The sequence below is a fragment of the Oncorhynchus kisutch genome, linkage group LG14, assembly GCF_002021735.2.
Source record: "Oncorhynchus kisutch isolate 150728-3 linkage group LG14, Okis_V2, whole genome shotgun sequence".
Taxonomy (NCBI): Eukaryota; Metazoa; Chordata; class Actinopteri; order Salmoniformes; family Salmonidae; genus Oncorhynchus; species Oncorhynchus kisutch.
The window spans coordinates 19,856,389-19,867,741 of NC_034187.2; the positions used below are offsets into that span (position 1 = coordinate 19,856,389).

Here is an 11,353-nt window from a genome sequence, read left to right on the forward strand (position 1 = left end):
TTAAGCATTGAGAATGAATTTATCTATAGCTGATGTAGGCTGTCATCGTAAATAAGAATTTGTTCTTAACTGACCTGCATAGTTAAATAAAGGTTAAAAAATAATAATAATATGTGTCAATTGTCTCAGACTCAACCAGGGAAATTCCCTACAGAGGAAGTGAATGAAGGTAACAGATGACGGACTGAGTATTCATCCCAATGGGCGAATGCATTGTGTTCTTTCATTCATAAAAATCTTACATTGACGGATAGAATGTTCACCCTAAATGCAATGCATTATATTGGCTAACCTTTGTTGATCTTCTAAAAGCAAAATAATGTTTATTAAGGCTGGCATGCAACAAACATTTTGTTAAAATTTGCAAAGAAATGAGTAGTCCTTTTAAATACATTGTGTTCTGTTTGGTGCCTAATTAAAAGGACCGTGGTGTGACATAAGTGATGATGGCTAAATGTCTTTGTGTTTACATGCAGCTCCTGGTGGTGGTGTCAGAGCTGGAGCGACAGGGCCTGGTCATTCTGGTCCTGTGGAGGAAGCACATGCAACGGCCCTCACGCCGCTGGGACAGACATGACATGAGCCTGGTCCAGCAGAAGGCCCACTGCTTCTTCACTGACATGTGAGTTCAGCTGTATACTCTGTCTTACAAACTCAGTCCTATGTCTTTACAAACCAAAGCTTTCTGGAGGATCATATTAGGCAACGCAGTATTAGAAAGGTGTTCTTAATGTTTTGTCCACTCTGTGTATTTGTGTATTCTTTGGGTTTGTTTGGTTCTTGACACCTCTGGTTGTTTGACAGTTCTGAGGATGACCCTTTCCTGCTGTATGCCACACTGCACTCTGGGAACCACTGTAACTTTGAGCTGGGACCTGATGCGGGACCATAAGGCCTGCCTGCCCGATGGTGCTGCTCGACGCCTCTTCTTCAAGTGGCAGAGAGGGCACTAGCTGGTGCTGAGCAGTTACACTCTGGGAAAGAGTGTATGATTCCAGGTGGAAGTAAAAGGGAGATGGAGCTTGCTTATTTATTACAAATCAATGCATAAATGCATGTTGTCTATATGGGGACCTAAAATGAACGTTGTGCGCCGCCCTATCGCACAGGGATACAGCCAGGATTTGAACCAGGGTGTCTGTAGTTATGTCTCTAGCACTGAGATGCAGTTCCTTAGACTGCTGTGCCACTCGGAGCCCCAAAGAAGTAAATGCATGGCATGTGTGTGTTTGAGGTTATTATTATTCTTGTGGTGTTCTGTTACTTTTTTTTCCAGAGGATATCAAGTTATGACACCATTGTCCAGACAAATGGAGGCTCCTGTCACATCCACTATGATGAGAATGGGGCAGAGAGATATACTTATTTAGTTCCCCAGAAGTGTCTTTGTCTCACCAGGGCAAAATAAGGCACCTGCTTCTGTTTGATCTTCACAAACTGTAAAATACAGTGTTCCTTAATGAAACGTGAAAAAAATAATAAAAGAGAGACTCAATCACTTTGAGTCCTAGATTTTATATATATATATTAAAAAAAGCATTCATCAAACCAGTGTGAGTAAACCACGCCCCTTCGCTTGACCCGAACATGAATCTACTGTTCCCGAGAACTACTTCCGGGGGTCATTGCCGTGCATCGTTTTTCCCTGAGCTGTTCTATTTTCAGTTTCAACTTTTATACATATTTGCTTGTTTACCAACACAATGTCCCGAGGGTCGAGTGCAGGATTTGACCGACATATTACCATATTCTCTCCAGAGGGCAGACTCTACCAAGTCGGTTAGTATGGGATCGTTATGAAGACAAGAAAAAATACTAACTTGCGCAGTCATCACCGGTAGCAAACTAACGTAAGCTAGTAATTTAGCTAGCTAGTAATGTTAAGGAACATGTTATTTAAGTTAGGCATATTATCTCTAGCTAGCTGTTTGCTTCTGTCAGTGAACGGATAATGTATGTTAACATTTTCAGATCCTAACGCGTAAGACATTGATTATGCTTGCTAACTAGTAGCTAATCAATTAGCTAGTTAGCCAGCTAAGTAGCTATCCTAGCTAACGTCTAATTCAAATCTGTCAACAGTTCCTGTTGCGCTTGAAATTTGCTAATTTAAGAACTACTCGTGTAACGTTATTTGACAGAAGTTGCCGCTTTGAATCTGTTATCTCTTCCATAAACAACAGTCTGGAGTGATGCATAATGTTTTCCTGTTGTTTATTTCCCCAGAATATGCATTCAAGGCTATCAATCAAGGTGGCCTTACCTCATTAGCTATCCGAGGACAAGACTGTGCAGTTGTCGTCACACAGAAGAAAGTTCCAGTAAGAACACCCTTCATGACTTATTCATTGCTCTGTTATCAATATGCCTATGCGATGTTACAGACAGTAATGAGATGTACTCTTCAATCTCTCCCACAGGACAAGCTTCTTGATGCCTCCACAGTCACACACCTATTCAAAATCACAGAAAACATTGGCTGTGTCATGTCCGGAATGACGGGTGGGAAATATTTTAAGGTTGAAATATCCAATACAGGCTGAAGATGAACTTCATGGAGTGTATTAATTAATTTCTGTAATAATGACAAATAATAACCGATTAATTTGTGTTCAGCTGACAGCAAGTCTCAAGTCCAGAGAGCTCGCTACGAAGCAGCCAACTGGAAGTACAAGTATGGCTATGAGATCCCAGTGGACATGCTGTGTAAGAGGATGGCTGACATCTCTCAGGTGTACACACAGAATGCTGAGATGAGACCTCTGGGTTGCTGTAAGTGTTACAATTCTGTTTAAAAATAGTAATAATCTTGGACTATAAGTGCTTTCAAATTATTGGAGGTGAACCAAACCCGCTGGTTTAAAATGAACCTTACGACTGTTGTTCCTCACTAATAAAAATGTCAGGAAAGCAGAGTCCCTGCCCATCTTATGAAAACGTCTGAAACCCTACCTTTTCAAAGAGTATCTTAAATAAGACATCTGTCTTATCCCCCCTCCCCCTAAAAAACTGCACTTTTCCTACTTGCACTGACATTGCTGATAACTTATTTATTGAAGGAAAATGTACTTACTATGACTGCGAAATGTGGTTCTCACCTAGCTATCTTAAGATGAATGCACTAACTGTAAGTCACTCTTAATAAGAGCATCTGCTAAATGACAAAAATGTTTAAAAATATATATATTTTGGGTGGGAAAATGCAGAGTAAGAAAGTTGCATTCTTAGCTAAGCTGCTTTTAGTTTTGGTCTCAATTAATAAAAATAATTTAAAAAATAATCCATTGTTGCAGGCATGATAGTGATTGGTGTGGACGAGGAGTGTGGTCCCCAGGTGTATAAGTGTGACCCTGCAGGATACTACTGTGGCTTCAAGGCCACTGCTGCTGGGGTCAAACAGACAGAGGCCACCACCTTCCTGGAGAAAAAGGTCAAGAAGAAACTGGACTGGACCTTTGCGCAAACAATCGAGGTAAAATACCTTACCCCTTGGCGTGTAGAATAATACAACTTAAATCAGCAAACTAGTCCCGATTCGAAATAGTTTGAGTTTAATCCTCTTTTGTTTACAGACTGCGATAACCTGTTTGTCTACGGTACTGTCCATTGACTTCAAGCCCTCCGAGCTAGAGATCGGTGTCATTACAACGGAAGATCCTAAATTCAGGTGAGTCTCCATGGGAATTGTTTAATAGTGATGAAGTAAATATAAATTCAATATTTAGGACAGATAGGTTATGTACAAAGACCCAGGCAGAATCAGTATTTGTCTCTCCATTTACAGGATCCTGACAGAGACCGAGATCGATGTCCACCTTGTGTCCCTGTCAGAGCGAGATTGAGTGTTTCCATGTGTTCCAGTCTAGAGGGGAGACTACCCTAGAAATATGACAGAGAACACTACCACTGATCTTCAGAACGAAAGCCCTGACTTCTTTTTTGCTGTACATTTACGCTGTTCAATTAAAGAGAATGTTTTCGAGAAACTCAAATCCTGGTAGGTTTTCTTTCCCCATACAGATATGGTGCATAGATCCAAAGCCTTATGCTGACTGTTATTTGACTCCATGATTGTGTGTGCTATAGAAATCCCCAAATGTCTTATTTTACTTATTAACAAAGGCAAGTGGATTCAAATCTTTTGAAATAAGTTGTCCACACAGCTCAGCACATTAGTGATGCAATACAATAATATTTGAAAGTTGAGCAATGAGATTGAAGATCCCCTTATTCCCTGTTCTAGACTGCTGGATGTACAGCATTCTTGAAGTGGTTGTAAGCATGTGTGCATTAAAAACTTAATACTCACATCCACAAATGTCTTATCAAAGACAACTCTGATTTTTAGCAATCACCTAAAATGGAATTACCTCATCTTCAATGATGACATTTACATAAGTGTTCACATTTATGCATCCTGTTTCCATTCATTGTCCTTGATGTTTCTACAACTTGGTTGGAGTCCACCTGTGGTCAATTCAATTGATTGAGCATGATTTGGAAAGAGGCACACCTGTCTATATAAGGTCCCACAGTTGACAATGCATGTCAGAGCAAAAACCAAGACATGAGGTCGAAGGAATTGTCCGTAGAGCTCCGAGGCTTGGTCAGGGAGGTGACCAAGAACCCGATGGTCACTGATGGAGCTCCAGTGTTCCTCTCGAGATGGGAGAACCTTCCAGAAGGGGAACTATCTGCCGCACTCCACCAATCAGGCCTTTATGGTAGAGTGGTCAGACGGAAGCCATTCTTCAGTAAAAGGCACATGACAGCCTCCTTGGAGTTTGCCAAAAGGCACCTAAAGGACCCTCAGACCATGAGAAACAATATTATCTGGTCTGATGAAACAAAGATTAAACTCATTGGCCTGAATACCAAGTGTCATGTCTGGAGGAAACCTGGCACCATCCCTACGGTGAAGCATGGTGGTGGCAGAATCATGCTGTGGGGATGTTTTTCAGGGCTGGGAGACTTGTCAGGATTGAGGGAAAGATGAACAGAGCAAAGTACAGAGAGATCCTTGATGAAAACCTGCTCCAGAGTGTTCAGGACCTCAGACTGGGGCAAGGTTCACCTTCCAACTGGACAATGACCTTAAACACATAGCCAATACAATGCAGGAGTGACTTCGGGACAAAGTCTCTGAATGTCATTGAGTGGCCCAGCCAGTACCCAGACTTGAACCCGATCGAATATCTCTGGAGAGACCTGAAAATAGCTGTGCAGTGACACTCCCCATCCAACCTGACAAAGCTTGAAGAGGATCTGCAGAGAAGAATGGGAGACACTCCCCAAATACAGGTGTGCCAAGCTTGTAGCGTCATACCCAAGGAGACTCAAGGCTGTAATTGCTGCTAAAGGTGCTTTAACAAAGTACTTAGTAAAGGGTCTGAATACTGAAGTAAATGTGATATTTCAGGGGTTTTGTATATTTGAAAAAATTCTAAAAACCTGCTTTTGCTTTGTCATGGGGTATTATGTGTAGGTTGATGAAGAAAAAAAATATTTAATCAATTTTAGAATAAGTCTGTAATCTAACTAAATGTGGAAAAAGTCAAGGAGTCTGAATAATTCCAAATGCACTGTATATTCCCCTTCATCAAGACGGTCTGGATTTTCCATCCGAAGGCTTTGTCATTTCTCCTTGTCAGGCCGAGTCATATGAGCTTCTCTTATTCCCCCTCGGGACTCTTTTCTGAATGGCCTGCCTGTCCCTCTTGTGTTTCCTGATCACTTCGGGCTTTGAGGGAGCATGCTATGACTAAATAATTTGCCTTCACCTGCAGAGGTTTCTTTGAGAATGCACCACTGAAAAGTAGACCGACAAGGCAAAATGACTCATCTTTGTAGTATGAAAATCAGTAGCTCAGTGGTAGATTCCCATGAGCTTTTAAGCTTGTACTTATACGCATGACAATAATCACACTGACAATAGTCTCAAGAGTTCTACCAGACTGTTTGTACACACACACACACACACACAGGTAATCAAAGTTACTGTATATCCCTCATCACATGACCTTAATCAAGTTAAACATCTGAGACTTCCTTATGTCTGGGAAGCTCTGACTCCCCAGGGAAATTGTTCACTGCTGCCAGTCTTGGCCCTACCCTTACAGGAAATGCCAGTGTGCTCAGCTATAATAAAAAATACTAATTACCTATACAAGTCTATGAATAGATGGTACAGCTCATCATATGGCTGTAACTCATTCACAAGCCTGATAGACCAGCATCTTGGGACTTGAGTCCCTTATTCTGTTCGGGCATTTGTGATGTGCCATTTTATCTGCATAATAGTGTGTTAGTCTTTAACACTGACCTTTCAGCATCTGTGTAATTTATTTAACAATAATTGCATGATTCAGTCTCGTAAAGAGGTATGACTGAGTTCTGAAAAATTACCATATTTTTCATCAATCTCCAACAGATGGAAAAACACCAGAAATCAAGGCCATGTTAAATATGTATTGTTTTAATTTACTGGAGTGTGTGGCTTGCTTTACCTTTCCACAAACAATGGAAATCATTTACAATAGTCAAACTTTACACATTTAAAAATATAAATCTTTGTATTCACATCCATTTACAATATCATACATGTAGGTGTTATTACATCGTTGGTTGGATGTATGCTGTGATAATGAGTCTCTTTCAGAGCCATAAAGACTTATTTATTGGCATCCATTTTGTTTATCTGGCATCTTCTCAGTGGTTCACACTGTCCATCATCACTTTCTCAGTCTGTTGTACCCCTGCTGTACCAGTCTTCTGCCATCCTCTACCTCTGAGGTTGGCACCACATCGGCATGCGACTGTACCAAAGCTAAAGCCTGTGCACAGATGAGCTTCTGTCTCTGCCTGTACTACTGTTCTTTGGAGGTTCTGTGGTCTATTTTCTAATGGCACCCATTCCATTGAACGTCATCATACCAACATGTCACCTGCGAAAGGAAAGGAGAAGGTGGATTAGAGCCAAGTTCACTCATGACTATCTAAAATGTCTAATCTGCTGGGTTCACTCATGACATACAGCTAGATATGCTGAACCATTTTCACAGTTTAGTATCACTACACAACTATATGACAAAACCCTATACCCTACATAAGCAATCACACACAGTAGCGATGTGTCACACACTCACAGTCCAAATAAACTCACATCAGATTTAAGTCACACTCACCACTTCATCATCAGACTGTCCCTCCTCTTCCTCACTGTCCTCAGACTCACTGTCTGGCAGTTCTCTCAGCTCCTGAGCTGTCAGCTCATACAGTTCCCTTTCGATGGAGGCGTTCTGGCGTCCATATGTCAAGTGGTACGGCGTGTGACCGCCATAGGTCAGGCTGTTGACATTCGCCCCTTTACTGACCAGGAGCAGCACCAAGTCCAGGTTCTGTAGGTCAACAGCCAGGTGGAGAGGGCTGCGGCCATTGCACTGCTCCTGGAACACCAAGGGACAAACAAGTACCAAATAAGTTAACGGAAAATACACATCATCTGGATGCTTTTTATTAAATGTGCATGACATTATAGTCAAATGAGTGGACTTTTGTGAGGGTAGGGTTGAAGAAAGACTAAGCTGCTGCATGCATACCTGTGCATCGATGTCAGCTCCGAGATCAACAAGGCTCTCCACTAGCGAGAGGAAGCCATGGATAGAGACCAGATGCAAACAGTTCTGACCTGAAACAGAGAGCAGAGGAAGACCAATGGTCAGAGAAAAGGATAACATTTTACATGAAGCTTCCCTTATACCTGTGTAGTAACTGTAATTACTGCAGTTGTTAAACATTATTTAGTAATTGCTTAGTTTCAGTATGGCCACAGATTCCCTACCAGCTGAAACAAGTAACAGAAAATAGACTAGACCCTTCTTACCACTGTAGTTTGGCGTGGCCATAATGGCTGGGAGCTGGGTAGAGCAGCCCTGGGTCTGGGTGAGGACACTGAAGCAGGTGAGAGAGCCCTTCCTGCAGGCGATGTGAAGGGCTGTGTTGCCACTGTCGTCCACTAGCGTGGGGTCACAGCCAGCCTTCAGGAGACGCTCCACTATCTCAGCCTGCTCTGTGATCACAGCCAGGTGGAGAGGAGTCTATGGGGGAGGAGGAATTTGGTTAGGAACTGGAAGTATGGGTCTCACACAAAAAAAACGTTATTGTAAGTGTGCATATATTTCACTCTCTCGTACATACACATACACCTGGTATTCTACCTATGCATCTATTTGTGCAGGTTTTAGCTGTATTTACCTGTCTCTGGTGGTTATATTGATTGAGGAAAGGCTCATTGCATGACAGCTCTATCATCTTCCTTGCACAGTCCTTGGCTTCATGGATAATGGCAAGGTGGAGAAGCCTGCATAGATTTTTAAAAATAAATAAGAAAAAAGGGATGTATTATTTAACTGCTCAGATTACTAAACAAAATAAATTAACATGCATATGACATGTAGGGGTTTAAAATGTTTAATGAGCAGCACTTTAACGGCAGCACTACATAGACATCACACTTTTTCCCCCTCAAGCTATTTCTACTAGTGGTGGCTTGACGCACTGGCGTACGTTGCAGCGCGTGGTTTCTGGCACGAGGCCTGGGACTTTCCCGGCTGGGGCAGAGTGTGAGCGCCGCCCATTTGACCCCCGGCCATAGTACATTCCGTTCTGATAGCCTTTTGTTTACGTACAGTCCACAATGACCATAATAATCACTCTGACTGTAACTCCCCTCAATACCTTCCTTGTGCATTGTTTAGAGGCTGCTTTGCATGCAAATGCTAATAATAACTGTTGCACACAGGAAGACACCAAACATTTGCGCAAAAATTACTCAACTACAAAAATAAGCGAACATTTGTTTTCATTTGTTTTTATAAATGTATTGTTTTACAGGGTATGCCATAGTAGTAAGGCGCCCCTGAAGCAAATTAGAGTTAAGTGCCTTGCTCAAGGGCACATCGATTGATTTTCACTTTGTCGGCTCGGGTATTTCAACCAGGACCCTTAGTCGAATTGCCCAACGAGCTGTCCGTTAGGTTACCTATGTAGCCTAAAAATAACAATAACAATGCATTATTTATAGTAGACTTGGTGTAACTATCTTCTGACATGGAAAAAAACTTGAATGTCCACAGATGGTATTATAGTTTCTCAACGTACGTGTCTCCATCCTCTGAAATGTGTTCCTTCCACGGTTCATTGCCGCATTCGTCTCTCTGCGGTGGGAGACAATCCACACGAAGACGCTCGAGCTCACAGACGACAACTTTATATTCCTCATCTTTGAGAGAGTCGAGGCCACTGTCCAGCCGCTCTTCATTGAAAGATTTAACTTTCCCATCCTTAGAATGTCGACAATCAGTGTTACAATCCATGTGGTTGAGGATTCTCGCTCTATGAAGGTCCATTGACACTGACTTCTGTGTTGGTTGTAATTCAGAACTTTACATACACCAGCATTAAATTATTGTTGCCGGAGGGGGAGGAGTCAACACAGGGTGGGGGATTTCCAGGCGGATTGCACTGTCACATATTTCAATTCTGCATTATCATTATTGTGGCCGTTTATCCAACATGAAACGAACCCCCTTAAAAAAACTGATTAGGTTTATGTTAGAACATTGCAGAGGGCATTTGAAGTTTTGAGAAATGTGCATAATCCTACATAAATGCAAATAATAGCCTAAATAAAATCAAGACAATTCACTCATTTAGTTGATTAAAAGTAAGCTAAATATAAATTTGCCTAATTATAGTGCATGTAGTTGGCTACTTGCAGAATAGATCATATATTGGCTGAGTAGGCATGTCAATACATTTTATTTTGTCAAATATTTAATCCCTCTGTACAATGATAGGCCTAATGAGACAGAACTGCATTACAATTAGGAAACTCCTATGTCTGCTTACAGTGCATCCAGAATGTATTCAGACCCCTTGACTTTTTCCACATTTTATTATGTTAACGTCCTTATTCTAAAATGGATTATTGCTTTTTTTAATCTCCTCATAAATCTACACACAATACCCCATTATGACACAGCAAAAACAGTTTAAAAAAAATGTTTGCATGTATTTAAAAAAAAGAACTGAAATACAATTCACATAAGTATTCAGACCCTTTACTCAGTACTTTGTTGAAGCACCTCCTCTCTGCAGATCCTCTCAAGCCCTGTCAGGTTGGATGGAGAGCGTCGCTGCACCGCTATTTTCAGGTCTCCCCAGAGATGTTCGATCGGGTTCCAGTCCAGACTCTGGCTGGGCCACTCAAGGACATCCATAGACTTGTCCCGAAGCCACTCCTGCTTTGTCTTGGCTGTGTGCTTAGGGTCATTGTCCAGTCGGAAGGTGAACCTTCGCCCCCAGTCTGAGGTACTGAGTGATCTGGTGCAGGTTCTCGCTAAGGATCTCTCTGTACTTTGCTCTGTTCATCTTTACCTCAATCCTGACAAGTCTCCCAGTCCCTGAGGCTGAAAAACATCCCCACAGCATGATGCTGCCACCACCATGCTTCACCGTAGGGATGGTGCCAGGTTTCCTCCAGACATGACACTTGGCATGCAGGCCAAATAGTTTAATCTTGGTCTCATCAGACCAGAGAATCTTCTTTCTCATGATCTGAGAGTCCTTTAGGTGCCTTTAGGCAAACTCCAAAGAGGCTGTCATGTGCCTTTTACTGAAGAGTGGCTTCCGTCTGGGCACTCTACCATAAAGGCCTGATTGGTGGAGTGCTGCAGAGAAGATTGTTCTTCTGGAAGGTTCTCCCATCTCCACAGAGGAACTCTGGTCGCTCTGCCAGAGTGACCATCATGTTCCTTGTCACCTCCCTGACCAAAGCCATTCTTCCCTGATTGCTCAGTTTGTCCGGGCGGCCAGCTCTAGGAAGAGTCTTGGTGATTCCAAACTTCTTCCATTTAAGAATGATGGAGGCCTCTGTGCTCTTGGGGACCTTCACTGCTGCAGACCTTTTTTGGTACCCTTCCCAGATCTGTCCCTCGACATAATCCTGTCTATGCGCTCTACGGACAAGTCCTTCGACCTCATGGCTTCGTCTTTGCTCTGACATGCACTGTCAACTATGGGACCTTAAATAGACAGGTGTGTCTTTTCAAATCATGTCCAATCATTTGAATTTACCACAGATGTGGACTCCAATCAAGTTGTAGAAACATCAAGGGTGATCAATGGAAACAGGATGTACCTGAGCTCAATTTTGAGTCTCATAGCAAAGGGTCTGAATACTTATATAAATAAATATTTTTAATACATTTGCAAATGTTTTTCGCTTTGTCATTATGGGGTATTGTGTGAAGTTTGACGAGGGGAAAAAATGTTTTCTTCCATTTCAGAATAA

General features: G+C 42.1%; 3 protein-coding genes across 5 annotated transcripts; 2 read left to right on the forward strand and 1 right to left on the reverse strand.

The window, feature by feature from the left end:
- Positions 1-397: 397 nt before the first annotated feature.
- LOC116353347 (mitochondrial ribonuclease P catalytic subunit-like) lies at positions 398-1,495 on the forward strand. The gene is made up of 2 exons (XM_031787999.1): positions 398-622; positions 805-1,495. Exons 1-2 carry the CDS (start codon positions 444-446, stop codon positions 890-892), a joined length of 267 nt encoding a protein of 88 aa, XP_031643859.1. The 5' UTR covers positions 398-443; the 3' UTR covers positions 893-1,495.
- Positions 1,496-1,598: 103 nt separating this feature from the next.
- Positions 1,599-3,992, forward strand: LOC109904206 (proteasome subunit alpha type-6-like). 2 transcript variants are annotated; one of them, XM_020501414.2, is made up of 7 exons: positions 1,599-1,779; positions 2,227-2,321; positions 2,421-2,502; positions 2,617-2,772; positions 3,294-3,472; positions 3,573-3,667; positions 3,785-3,992. In XM_020501414.2, the coding sequence occupies exons 1-7, from the start codon at positions 1,704-1,706 to the stop codon at positions 3,840-3,842; spliced, it is 741 nt and encodes a 246-aa protein (XP_020357003.1). In that variant the 5' UTR covers positions 1,599-1,703; the 3' UTR covers positions 3,843-3,992. The 2 variants fall into 2 exon arrangements, with proteins under 2 accessions (XP_020357003.1, XP_031643857.1); XM_031787997.1 differs by having other exon boundaries at positions 1,601-1,850.
- Positions 3,993-6,454: 2,462 nt separating this feature from the next.
- Positions 6,455-9,460, reverse strand: LOC109904205 (NF-kappa-B inhibitor alpha-like). 2 transcript variants are annotated; one of them, XM_020501413.2, is made up of 6 exons: positions 9,160-9,460; positions 8,254-8,359; positions 7,883-8,096; positions 7,599-7,687; positions 7,185-7,445; positions 6,455-6,944 (listed from the first exon to the last, which is right to left on the reverse strand). In XM_020501413.2, exons 1-6 carry the CDS (start codon positions 9,405-9,407, stop codon positions 6,900-6,902), a joined length of 963 nt encoding a protein of 320 aa, XP_020357002.1. In that variant the 5' UTR covers positions 9,408-9,460; the 3' UTR covers positions 6,455-6,899. The 2 variants fall into 2 exon arrangements, with proteins under 2 accessions (XP_020357002.1, XP_031643856.1); XM_031787996.1 differs by having other exon boundaries at positions 7,185-7,687; positions 9,160-9,448.
- Positions 9,461-11,353: the final 1,893 nt, after the last annotated feature.

Coding starts and splice junctions, on each gene's coding strand:
- LOC116353347 (XM_031787999.1), top strand. CDS start 444: ATGATGGCTAAATGTCTTTGTGTTTACATGCAGCTCCTGGTGGTGGTG. Junction 623..804: donor CACTGCTTCTTCACTGACAT/GTGAGTTCAGCT, acceptor GTTGTTTGACAG/TTCTGAGGATGACCCTTTCC.
- LOC109904206 (XM_020501414.2), top strand. CDS start 1,704: ATGTCCCGAGGGTCGAGTGCAGGATTTGACCGACATATTACCATATTC. Junction 1,780..2,226: donor GGGCAGACTCTACCAAGTCG/GTTAGTATGGGA, acceptor TTATTTCCCCAG/AATATGCATTCAAGGCTATC. Junction 2,503..2,616: donor TGTCATGTCCGGAATGACGG/GTGGGAAATATT, acceptor ATTTGTGTTCAG/CTGACAGCAAGTCTCAAGTC.
- LOC109904205 (XM_031787996.1), bottom strand. CDS start 9,407: ATGGACCTTCATAGAGCGAGAATCCTCAACCACATGGATTGTAACACT. Junction 8,097..8,253: donor AATATAACCACCAGAGACAG/GTAAATACAGCT, acceptor CCTCCCCCATAG/ACTCCTCTCCACCTGGCTGT. Junction 7,688..7,882: donor GGCCACGCCAAACTACAGTG/GTAAGAAGGGTC, acceptor TCTCTGTTTCAG/GTCAGAACTGTTTGCATCTG.